At 42.9% G+C, this 13650-nt stretch overlaps 1 protein-coding gene across 1 annotated transcript in view; it reads left to right on the top strand.

Annotated features, from left to right (window-relative positions):
- Positions 1 to 13650, top strand: part of LOC136878850 (vesicular glutamate transporter 1) — a 246398-nt gene that overhangs the window by 145372 nt on the left and 87376 nt on the right. The window contains exon 5 of the mRNA XM_068225767.1: positions 7020 to 7194. Within this exon, the coding sequence (XP_068081868.1) occupies positions 7020 to 7194 (175 nt within the window). The remainder of the gene's footprint in view (positions 1 to 7019; positions 7195 to 13650) is intronic.

Genomic DNA, 13650 nt, shown 5'->3' on the forward strand with positions numbered 1-13650 from the left:
TGCATCGTCTTTCTTACTAAACTTTTTCCACTAGAGCGTGCAACAACCTTATAAGTATGATGCTAACTTAGTATAACTTATACGCATGAACTTAAAGCATAAAGAATACTGATGTATAAAAATCTTGTGAACATAGCAGCAGCAGCAGTAAGAATAGCAATGTTTTAAAAGCATGTACGCATTGAATATCGATTATACACGTATCAACTAGAGTACAAAACCTCTCCCGCAAGAGTGTGCTGCTATCTTAGCATAACCTATGTGCACGGATTTAAAGCACGATGAATAGTTAAGTTTCAAAGTGTGTACACAACACCTATCGATTTTGCATGCATCAACTCTCGTACTAAACACATCCCGCTAGAATGTACAACGTTCGCATGTGTTCGCTCTGCTACTTTAGCATGACCTATGCGAACGAACTTAAAGCATAAAGAATAGCGATCTTTGAAAATCTTGCGAACATGGCAGCGGTAAGAATAGCAAAGTTTAAAAGCGTGTACATATCATCTTTTGATAATGCATGCATCTTCTACTAGAGCACGTGACCATCGCTTGTAAGTGTGCTGCTATCTTAACATAACCTATGTGCACGAACTTAAAGCATAAAAAAAGTTATGAGTAAACATTTTGTGAACATAGCAGAGAGTAGACATTGAACTTTGCATGCTGAAGCAGCATACTACGTGACCGTGACGTCACGACCACGTGCTCTTGTTTAGTAAACCAAGCCACGTGCTTCTTTGACAGCTGTCTTCTTGACGGACCCTAACCTCACATTGAAGGACAATAGAGCGTCGCTAACCGCACTGCTGCCATCTTTACGGCGGTAAACCTCAAGGCTGCCACCTTATGCATGTTATAGCGCGGAATTTAAAATCCAACAACAGAACGTCGCTAACCTCACTCTTGCCATCTTTACGGGAGTAAACCTCAAGGGCTGCTACCTTATGCATGTTGTAGCGCGGAATTTAAAATCCAACAACAGAACATTGCTAACCTCACTCTTGCCATCTTGAAAAGTTCAGTGTTCCAAACACTAGTTCGAAAAACGTAACTCATCGCACCTCGGGGATTTTATTAGGTAAGACGTAACCCCTAGGTTCCATTCCTTGTTCTGAACATAAAACCATTTACCAATAAAGATTAATTTTCTACACTTAACAAAGTACAAGCGTTCTTGCTGATAGCGATCGATGAGGTTGTTGCTCCTTTAGCCCTTTAGCCCTTTAGCCCATTAGCCCTTTAGCCCTTTAGCCCATTAGCCCTTTTGCCTATTAGCCCTTTAGCCAAGGAATGTGCGGTAAGGAGGAGGAAGAGTCCTTTCATCCTTTTTGCCCTTCTGATAAGATGTAACCCCTGGGTTCCATACCCTATCACGATTTTTTTCAGCCATGTTTATGCGATAACTTGTTCGACTGATTTTCACACAAGACGAATGATGGAAGGTAAATAATTTGAAGTTATACTTTGGCTATATCGTTTACCGAGCGAGTTAGCTGCGCAAATCATCAAAATTGTACTTTTGCTCTGAACACATCAAACAATGTTCTGATCATATGTTGAGGTTAACAACATCGATTACAGTGTTCGATTCTAGTCTTGTTATGTTTCATTCTGATCTTCTTAGAACAAGGGTACCCCCTAACATGTTCTAAACACATGTTGTATTGAGTACAGTGTTCGATTCTAGCCTTGATCACTTATTTCGTGTTCTGAACACATCGATCAATGTTCTGATCACATGTTGTATCGAGTACAGTGTTCGATTCTAGTCATGATCACTTATTTTGTGTTCTGAACACATCAATCAATGTTCTGATCACATGTTGAAGTTAACAACATCGATTACAGTGTTCTATTCTAGTCTTGTTATGTTTCAATCTGATCTTCTTAGAACAAGCGTATCCCCTGACATATTCTAAACACATGATGTATTGAGTACATCGTTCGATTCTAGTCTTGATCACTTATTTTGTTTTCTGAACGCATCAATCAATGTTCTGATCACATGTCGTATCGAGTACAGCGTTTGATTCTACTCTTCTTATGTTTCGAAAGTCTAAACATGCACAATAATGTTATCGCTGCACACGCTTGCCTTCGCGATGCAGGTTTAAACTTGTTCGATATAAAGCTATGCCTTGACATAAGAGGCGGAGGAGGAGGTAGAGAAGGAGGAGGAGGAGGAGGAGGAGAATGATAAGGCCTTAACAGCCTATGTATAGTCGCCTTTGTTTAAAGATGATAGCTGTCACGATTCCAGCCTTGTTACGTTTCTTCTGTGATTTGCAAGTCTAAACATGCATAATGACGTCATCACTGCAGCACGCGCTTACTCTAGCTATCCCGATGCAGGTTTAAACTTGTTCGATAGAGCTATGCCTTGACATAAGAGGAGGCCTTAACAGCTTATGAAAAAGCACGTCGAATTTTTCAAATTACCCGCCACCATATTTCAAAGGTATGAGGTTTAGTGCTGTAAAGATACCTGCACGATGCAAAGCTAGCTTTCTTCATCAGAGCAGCCACCATCTTGTGTGAGCACCTCTAGGCCGTATCATAAGCAGCTGTGTATAGTCACCGTCTTGTCGCTGCTACCTTGCGCAAGCACCCCTAGGGCGTCTCATAAGAGCAGCAGCCATCTTGTGCAAGCGCTCTTAAGCTGTCTCATAAGAAGCTATGTATAGCCGCCATCTTGTAGAATTAGATAGCTGCCAATGCCAAAGGGCCTAAGTAGGGATCGAACCGTCGATCTCATCATTAGACTATGTTTTTTTTCTTGTTCCTGATACTGAAAACCTAGGTATCAGGTGGAAACATTTTATCCGTTTTGCTCCACGATGCACCGTTTTCGAGATATTTAACATTTTGCATTTAAGCCCTAAATTTAATGAATCGAACCTGCACGGCACGTTATACTCTCTACCATAGCTAGACCTGATCATGTTACGAAGACTTGCTTCAATACAAGCTAAAACAGAGTGAATGCCAAAGGGCCTAAGTAGGAACCGAACCGTCGATCTGATCATTAGACTTATGCTATCATGTTCCTCGTAGTGCGAACCGAGGTATAGGGTAGAAAATTTTTGTCCGTTTTGCTCTACGATGCACCGTTTTCGAGATATTTAACATTATGCATTTAAGCCCCAAATTTAATGAATCGAACTAGCACGACACGTTAGCCTCTAAGCTAAGAGCAGCAGCCATCTTGCGCAAGCACCCTTAAGGCGTCTCATAAGGAGACGTGTATAGCCGCCATCTTGTGTCCGCCATCTTGCGCAAGCAACCTTAGGGCGTCTCAAGCCATCTTGTGCAAGGACACTTAAGCCGTCCCATAAGAGCAGTCGCTATCTTGAGCAAGAATCCCTAGGGCATCTCATAAGGAGCCATGTATAACTACCATCTTGAGCAAGCATCCCAAGGGCGTCTATGTATAGCAGCCATCTTGCGTAAGCACCCTTAAGGAGTCACGTATAGCCGCCATCTTATGCAATTAGCGTCGAGAGAGGGCCGCTGTAGAATTTCTCTTTTTAAATTATCCACCACCACATTTCAAAGGTATCTAGCTAAAGATGGCAGCACTGCGGATGACAGGTGACGAATTTACATCTAAAGAGGGCAGCACGGTGCTCAAAGATGGCGGATGACAGCTGCACGTGGCTATGTTTACCAAACAAGAGCACGTGGAATTTGCCACCACCACATTTCAAACTAAAGAGGGCAGCACTATGCTCTGTTGATTAAAGATGGCGGATGGTAGCTGTCAAAAAAGCATGTGAGTTTGTTTCCAAACAAGAGCACGTGGAATTTTTCAATTTGCCGCCACCACATTTCAAAGGTATCTAGCTAAAGATGGCAGCACGGTGCTCTCTTGATTAAAGATGGTGGATGATAGCTAGCAGAACTTTTCAAATTACCCGCTACTACGTGCTTAAGGTAGTAGCCATAAAGAGGGCAGCACGGTGTTCTGTGGATTAAAGATGGCGGATGACAGGTGATGAAATTGCCCGCATGATAGCAGCACGGTGCTCTGTTGATTAAAGATGGCGGATGACAGCTGTCAAAAAAGCACATGGCTTGGTTTCCAAACAAGAGCACGTGGAATTTGCCGCCACCACATTTCAAACTAAAGAGGGCAGCACTGTGCTCTATAGATTAAAGATGGCAGATGACAGCTGTCAAAAAAGCACGTGAGTTTGTTTCCAAACAAGAGCACGTGGAATTTTTCAATTTGCCGCCACCACATAGAGGGCAGCACGGTGCTCTCTTGATTAAAGATGGCTGCTGTCACGTGGAATTGTCTGCCACCACATTTCAAACTAAAGAAGGCAGCACTGTGCTCTGTTGATTAAAGATGGCAGATGACAGCTGTCAAAAAAGCACGTGAGTTTGTTTCCAAACAAGAGCACGTGGAATTTTTCAATTTGCCGCCACCACATAGAGGGCAGCACGGTGCTCTCTTGATTAAAGATGGCTGCTGTCACGTGGAATTGTCTGCTACCACAGGTATCTAGCTAAAGAGGGCAGCACTGAGGTTTGCGATGCAAGATGGCTGCTGTCAAAAAGCATTTTTCAAATTATCCGCCACCACATTTCAAAGGTAAGTAGCTAAAGAGGGCAGCACTGTGCTCTCTGGATTAAAGATGGCGGATGACAGCTGTCAAAAAACACGTGGCTTTGTTTATCTCGCGCTAGTGAGGTTAAGTTGGTAGCACTAAGGTTTAGACCCGTCAAGATGGTAGCACTGCCGATGACAGGTGACGAATTTTGCAGCTACTGCGATATAGAGGGCAGCACAGTGCTTTGTGGTTTAAAGATGGCGGATGACAGCTGTCAAAAAAGCACGTGGCTGTCAAAAAGCACGTGGCTTTGTTTACCTCGCGCTAGTGAGGTTAAGTTGGTACCACTAAGGTTTAGGTCCGTCAAGATGGCAGTACTGAGGTTAGCGATGCGTTGTTGTCTGTCAAAAAGCACGTGGCTTTGTTTACAAATCTGTCAAAAAGCACGTGGCTGTCAAAAAACACGTGGCTTTGTTTACCTCATGCTAGTTAGGTTAAGTTGGCACTACTGAGGTTTAGGCCCGTCAAGATGGCAGTACTGAGGTTAGCGATTCGTTGTTGTCGATGACAGCTGTCAAAAAGCACGTGGCTTTGTTTACAAATCTGTCAAAAAGCACGTGGCTGTCAAAAAACGCGTGGCTTTGTTTATCTCGAGCTAGTTAGGTTAAGTTGGCACTACTGAGGTTTAGGCCCGTCAAGATGGCAGTACTGAGGTTAGCGATGCGTTGTTGTCGATGACAGCTGTCAAAAAGCACGTGGCTTTGTTTACAAATTCAAATTTCCCGCGGGAGGTGGAGGAGGCATCTGGGAGGCCTCTGGCTGAGGTGGAGGTGGAGGTGGCATCTGGGAGGCCTCTGGCTGAGGTGGAGGTGGAGGTGGCCTCTGGGAGCCTGAGGTGGAGGTGGCCGCCGAACCCGTGTATTATACTACTAAGGTAGATGCTGCATACGGGGAAAATCAAGGAAACCTTTGGAAAACAGAAATCTAGGTGTATGAATATTAAGAGCTCAGATGGAAAGCCACTTCTAGGGGAAGGAAGGCAAAGCAGAAAGATGGCAGGAGCATATCCAGTAGTTGTGTCAAACTAAAGGCGTAGATGATTTGGTTCTGGAACAAGAAGAGGCTGTTGATGCTGATGAAATGGGAGACCCAATTTTTAGGTCAGAGTTTGACAGAGCTGTGAGAGACCTAAATGGAAACAACACACCTGGAATTCATGACATTGCCTCTGAATTACTGACTGCCTTAGGAGAAACCAGCATGGAGAGGTTATTCCATTTAGTGTGTAAGATGTACAGTATGAGACAGGAAAAGTGCCATCCGATTTTCGGAAGAATGTTGTTATACATATTCCCAAGAAAGCCGGTACTGACAAGTGTGAAAACTACCGCACTATTAGTTTAGTATCTCATGACTGCAAAATTTTAATACGTTACTTACAGAAGAATGGAAAGACAAAGTTGAAGCTGAGTTGGGAGAAGATCAATTTGGCTTTAGAAGGAATGCAGGAACACGTGAAGCAATCCTGACTTTACGTCTGATCTTAGAGGATCGAATTAAGAGGGACAAGCCTACGTACATGGCGTTCGTATATCGAGAAAAGTCATTCGATAATGTTGATTGGACAAAGCTATTTGAGATTCTGAAGGTGATTGGGATCAGATATCGAGAACGAAGAATTATCTACAATCTGTACAAAAATCAGTTTGCAGTGATAAGAATCGAGGGCTTTGAAAAAAGGAAGCAGCAATCCAGAAAGGAGTGAGGCAAGGCTGCAGTTTGTTCCCCCTCCTTTTCATTGTTTACATAGAACAGGCAGTAAACGAAATCAAAGAGGAATTTGGAAAGGGAATCACAATCCAGGAGAGGAAATCAAAACCTTGAGATTTGCAGATGATATTATTATTTTATCTGAGACTGCAGAAGATCTCGAGAAGACGATATATTGAGCCGTATTACATTACTTTCATGACTTGCCCTAGTAAGATATGACTTGACTGATACCACTCAATTGTTCTTAACACTGAATGTTTTGTAATTCTTGTCACAAACTACTAAGGCTGGTATTGGGGATTCAGTGGATAATGCTTTGAGTAGGAACCTATGTCTGGAGACGTACTGTGCTAAGGAATAATAATAATAGAAAATATATTAAAGTGTTGATTCACCCCTTTGAGGGATGGTAAAGGAGGATACCTGGTCTTAAAACTGAGTTCCTCGGCTAAGGTATGGTAATCCGGACAAGAGAGTCCCTGACCCTCCAGGTTTGAGGTCTTGTGAAGAGCTGGTAACTTGTCCACATGAAATGCATAGGCCTAACTGCTCAAATCTCACACTATTGCAATTTCAAATAACTAATGTGTGCATCTATTGACTACTGTCTACCTGTTAAGTATACCCAGCTTACAGTAATTTCCTCCTTAAATGCATGTAGGATATTCCTTGTACGTGTTGCAGGGAGAAGTCTCTTGGTGCCCAATGGTGCTTCTGGCGCAGGCGGCGGTACGTGCTGGCCGTCCTTGCCTTTCTGGGCTTCATCAACTTGTACACCTTGCGTATCAACCTAAGCGTCGCCATTGTCGCCATGACAACTCCTCATCACACTCGGTTAGAGAACGGGACTGTGGTAGAGGTGAGTCACATTTATGTGAATGTTACACTTTGCTGTCTATATTTTTAATCTTATTGTTCTATAAACCTGGGGCTATCAGCCTTGTGCACTCAATGTGTGTGTCATAGATACGCATGTGATGATGATTTTGATGATGCAGTGATAAGAATCTAGGGCTTTGAAAAAGAAGGAGCTATCCAGAAAGGAGTGAGGCAAGGCTGCAGTTTGTCCCCCCTCCTTTTCAATGTTTACATAGAAGAGGCAGCATGTGATCTTTTACATAGACCTTACGAGACGCTGGAGTGCTCGCGTTTAAGCATTCCTAAATGTCACTCTGTTATCCGGTATGGGCCAGATCAAGCTGTTACGAGGATGGTTCAATAACGAAGCTAAAAGGACCTCTCATTGCGTAAATACACGCAACTCCCCCATACACATACAACATCTAGAGTGGGCTTGGTGCATATTCTTCTTATGTATGTCTAAGTAGCCTACGTGCTTTTACGTTATAAAACGATGTATTTCAGCATGGAATAATTCAAGGTCAAGTGTCTGGCGTCAGGATATGATGGCTCGCTGGGTCCTAATCCTATTTCACGTAGATCCTTCTACAGTGGCCCAATAGGATGGGTATCTCTCTATGTCATGTACAGGCCTACATAGGATGGCGCATTATCTCCCAGTGGCAGCACAGTAGTAACTCATATGTGCGATTCACAGATATTGTGGCCTAATGTTGTCCCACACCAATGCCATTCCTATTTATAACAGGAGAGATCGTTTTATATGATGTTTCGAGGTGCATAAGTTCTCTTTTTATAGGATCACATCACGTAGCTTAATCTTTGACTATATTTCCTTCAGCTCCACCATTTAACAATTGATGTTCATACAGAATAACTGATATTATGTGCGATGTTCAATCAATCAATCAATCAATCAATCAATCAATCAATCAATCAATCAATCAATCAATCAATCAATCAATCAATCAATCAATCAATCAATCAATCAATCAATCAATCAATCAATCAATCAATCAATCAGAGGAAGCCGTGGTATGTCTGTTTTACTTTGGTGTGAAATCGGCATGACGTTGGGAACAATTCACTCGTGATAATCGTTATTACCTTACTTACTGAACCACTTTACGTACTTCCATCGATCTGTCTCAGTCTCATTCGTGATTTTGAAAATGTGGAAGTGACTTAATTATGGGCGATGCTATGCTCGTAACAATCTACTACGACCTGCAGCTCGTCAGTTGTTAGGCTACAATTAGCATATTCATAATCAAACTATAGTGGTGCACACAAACAGAATATAGGCCTACAGTTCTTCTAACCAATAGTGCACGTTAACTGTCCAACTCCTTGGCCGAATGGTCAACTTTGAGGCCTTAGGTTTAGACGGTCTTGGGTTCGATTCCCGGGGATTTTATTAGTGTTTGGTTAATTCTTTTGGCTCGGGGGCTGGGTGTTCGTGAATTTTCCTACACTCTGCTCTTCATATTTAGACAATGCACCATACTACCAATCACCGCATAAACACGCAATAGTGGATACATCCCTGGAGATAGGGTTGGCGTCAGGAAGGGCATTCGTCCGTAAAATAGGGCCAAAACCACATGTGCGACACAGTTCGCACCTGCAGCCCTACAGCTGTGGGAAAAAGCGGTGGAAGAAGTAGAAGAAGTGTACGTGAAACAACATGTTCAATGATATATCTCAAGGTGTAGCCACGTAGCGGATGGATACAATTTTGTGGCATCGATTGTGTTTGACAGCGGCAATAATAATAATAATAATAATAATAATAATAATAATAATAATAATAATAATAATAATAATAATAATAATAATAATAATAATAATAATAATAATAATTTAATAATAATAAGGTTAGCATGGCGTGTTAGAACACAGTGGATGTGAATCCAAGCTATCACTGATTCGAGATACACCTTAGTCCGAATAGCATCACCGGCCATACTCGAAACGTTTTCCGTGATATACCATTTTACCTCCAGACAAATGCGACGACGGTAGGTACTTTCCTAAAGTCGCCTTCTTCTCGTTCATAGTTTGAAAATCATTAATCTCATCCGCTCTATTTTCATTGATCCCTCTGATGAGGCTGGCATAAGGAAGGGAATTTGGCCCTAAACACTGACCTGTATAACCGCACAGATCAGCGATCGTAAAACATTCCTACACCGAGTTTGCCTCATCTCATCCGACCCTGAGCAAACGAAAAGAGGATAAAGAGAAAATATAATGAAGACAACTCGTGCGGTTTTAATAATGACATCCGGTAAGGCAAATACTTTAATAATTAGGCCAATTTTATTGTTATCCCAGAATAAATAATGTGATTTTATTCCTTCATGTTCCGGTGTTACACGCAATTCTACGTACGATTATTGAGATGGTGACACGCGTCCACATGGACTCCATAGACGAAGCGGTGTGGACAGGACGGCTGCGATCGACGCGACATCTTGCGGTTTCTTTTTTATCTTCAGCTTGGCGGAAAGGTATGTGTCTTTGAACAGCTGTTTTCTAGCTGCGCACTTATGAAACTCACCGTGATAAAGACGTGTAATCACATATTTCCTTACTTTATACAACAAAATTAGTCTAAGCTACAGTATGTACGGTAATCACATTTTATAAAAATCGTGTTCGGAACACTTGATTGTACAAAATATATAGTATTGTTTATACATATTTTTAGTTCCTTTTCTCCTTCTTAATCGGTTTACCCTCCAGGGTCGGTTCTTCCCTCGGACTCAGCGAGGGATCCCACCTCTACTGCCTCAAGGGCAGTGTCCTGGAGCTTCAGACACTGGCTCAGTGGATACAACTGGGGAGGATGACCAGTACCACGCCCAGGCGATCTAACCTGCTATGCTGAACAGGGGCCTTGCGGGGGAATGGGGAGATTGGAAGGGATAGACAAGGAAGAGGGCAGGAAGCGGCCGTGGCCTTAAGTTAGTTACCATCCCGGCATTTGCCTTGGGGAGAAGTGGGAAACCACGGAAAACCACTTCCAGGATGGCTGAGGTGGAAATCGAACCCACCTCTGCTCACTTGACCTCCCGAGGCTGAGTGGACCCCGGTCCAGCCCTCGTACCACTTTTCAAATTTCGTGGCAGAGCCGAGAATCGAGCCCGGGCCTCCGGGGGTGGTAGCTAATCACACTAACCACTACACCACAGATCTACAGTGTTTAATAACATTCATTGACTTGCGAATCAAACGCACTCTACAGTGTGATGGCAGTGTTGCCAGACCTGTAGCTTAGATCCTTTCTAACAGAACAAGGATGGCCTGGGCCACCATATCTCAATTGGTAGAGCAACCGACGCGAAATCTGGAGGTTGTGGGTTCGGATCCTACTGGTGTCCGGTTGGCCATTTTTGTTCCGTACTTAAGATCTCTTCAACACGTACTAAATTTACGTAACACGACCTAATAGGTTGAAAATCGGTTTTGATTCACTAAAATTATCACACTGCAGGAAAATACCCCTTGTGGGTGGGGAAGGGTAGAATTAACAAGCACGCTATCTCCTGCCTGTCGTAGGAGGCCACTAAAAGAGGCTTCAGTGGCTCTTAACTTGGGAGTTTTGGTTGGCGACCATGCACCCCTTAGCCGAATCCTGGCATTGCTTCCACTCATTTGTGATAGACTACATTGACGACTTCCTGTACAGTGGGGTGATTTCAATTAACGTGTTGACTTCAGTGAGTGTTATTAAATACAGTTCATACAACCTACATTGACATTTTAGGTAGTGTACTTATTTCAAATAATGTTCTTCAATACTGGACATATAGCCTACATTGGCATTTGTCTGCACAGGTGGTTGTTGTGTTTTAAGAGGAAGAACACCTACGCAACTATCCTCTATTAACACTAATCAGAGGAAAAAACGAAGGGATCCGCTACTTTGAAATATGAAGGTATCGGCCTAAGAAAGACATGGACCACGAAGGGTGTGAACATGAAAGACTCCCTAGGCTTCGCGGACATAATTCAGTCCGGGTTGGAAAAGAACAAGAGTTGACCAAGGGAGGTCAGATACGATAGAGGCCGAGCTCGTTAGCTGCAGTCGTTTAAGTGCGGCCAGCATCCAGTATTCGGGATATAGTGGGTTCGAACCCCACTGTCGGCAGCCCTGAAGATGGTTTTCCGTGGTTTCCCATTTTCACACCAGGCAAATGTACCTTAATAAAGGCAACGGTTGCTTCCTTCCCACTCCTAGGCCTTTCCTATCGCATCGTCGCCATAAGACCTATCTGTGTCGGTACGACGTAAAGCAACTTGTAAAAGAAATTAAAAAGTACGATAGATGAAAGTGAGGAGCCTGGCACAAGTGAGTGGAAGCAATGCCAGGATTCGGCTTAGGGGTTCGTGGTCGCCAGTCCAGACTCCCAAGTTAAGAGCCACTGGCGCTCCTTTTAGTGGTCTGTTGTGGCAGGCAGGGCTTACCGTGGGTGTTACTTCTACCGCCCTCACCCGCAGAGGGTATTTTCCTGCACAGTGTGATTATTTCAATGAATGGTATTAACCACTGTACATCTAGTTTAAATTGACGTGTTTCTGTGCAGTGTGCTGATTTCAATGAATGTCCGGCTCCATGGTTAAATGGTTAGCGTGCTGGCCTGTGGACCAAGGGGTCTCGGGTTCGATTCCAGACCGGACTGGTGACTTTAACCTTCATTGGTTAATTCCGATGGTTTGGGGTCTGGGTGTGTTTGCCGTCTTGAGCATTAGAATGTATGATAGGTGGGGCTTCATTCTCACGGTAGTGCAGTTCGCCTGTCAGGCGTCACATCGAAAGACCTGCACCAGGCCTCTCCATAGGCCACACGCCATTTATTTATTTATTTATTTATTTATTTCAATGGATTGTATTATTATTAAATACTGTACATCTAGCTTACATGGGCATGCTTCTGTACAGTGTTCTTATTTTCATGAATGTTATTAAATACTCAATAGGTACAAAGAAAGTAAAATTAGTTGTATCCCATTTATCTAATCTCCTTCCCTCACACAAAATATGTGTACTAATTAAAAAAGAAGGTATAAACAATATATTTTGTACAATCAAGTGTTCCAAGCACGATTTTTATAAATTATGATTACCGTACATACTTTCCGGCTCTATGGATAAATGGTTAGCGTGTTGGCCTTTGGTCACAGGGATCCCGTGTTCGATTCCCGGCAGGGTCGGGAATTTTAACCATAATTAATGGGTAAATTTCGTTGGCACGGGGTTGGGTGTATGTGTCGTCGTCATCATCATTTCATCTTCATCACGACGCGCAGGTCGCTAACGGGCATCAAATCAAAACGACTTGCATCTGGCGAGCTGAAGTTGCCCTCGGACACTGCCGGCACTAAAAGCCATACGCCATTTTCACCGTACATACCGTATTTTAGACTAATTTTGTTGAATAAAGTAAGGAAATATGTGATTACACGTCTTTATCACGGTGAGTTTTAAAAGTATACGTCCAAAAAACAGCTGTTCAAAGACACGTCCCTTTGCGCCAAGCTGAAGATAAAAAAAGTAACCGCAAGATGTCGCGTCGATCGCAGCCGTCCTGTCCACACCGCTTCTATATATACTCGAGTCCATGTGAACGCGTGTCGCCATCTCTTAATCGTACGTAGAATTACGTGTAACACCAGCACCGCCGTCTCGATCCTCCGAGACGGCGGTGAACACCAGAACATGAAGGAATGACATCACATTATTTATTAGCAATAAAATTAGCCTGATGAAAGCATTTGCCGTACCGGATGTCATTATTTAAAACTGTACGAGTTGTATACATTATATTTTCTCTTTATCCTCTTTCCGTTTGCTCAGGGTCGGATGAGATGAGGCAAACTCGATGTAGGAATGTTTTACGATCCCTGTTCTGTGTACCTATAGTTTACATGTCAGTGTTTAGGGTCAAATTCCCTTCCTTATGTCAGCCTTATCAGAGGGATCAATAAAAATGGAGTGGATGAGATTAATGATTTTCAAGCTATGAACGAGAAGATGGTCGCTTTAGGAAAGTATCTACCGGCGTCGCATTTGTTTGGAGGTGAAAACATTTCGAGTATGGCCGGTGATGCTATTCGGACCAAGGTGTATCTCGAATCAGTGATTGCCTGGATTCATACCCACTATGTTCTAACTCGCCGTGCTAACAATATTATTATTATTTTTTTGCTAGTTGTTTTACGTCGCACCGACACAGATAGGTCTTACGGCGACGATGGGACAGGAAAGGGCTAGGAATGGGAAGGAAGCGGCCGTGGCCTTAATTAAGGTACAGCCCCAGCATTTGCCTGGTGTGATTATTATTATTATTATTATTATTAGACTATTATTATTATTATTATTATTATTATTAGTAGTAGTAGTAGTAGTAGTAGTAGTAGTATTGCCGCCCCATGGTCTTCATTTCAA

Source organism: Anabrus simplex, chromosome 1 (assembly GCF_040414725.1).
Source record: "Anabrus simplex isolate iqAnaSimp1 chromosome 1, ASM4041472v1, whole genome shotgun sequence".
NCBI lineage: Eukaryota > Metazoa > Arthropoda > Insecta > Orthoptera > Tettigoniidae > Anabrus > Anabrus simplex.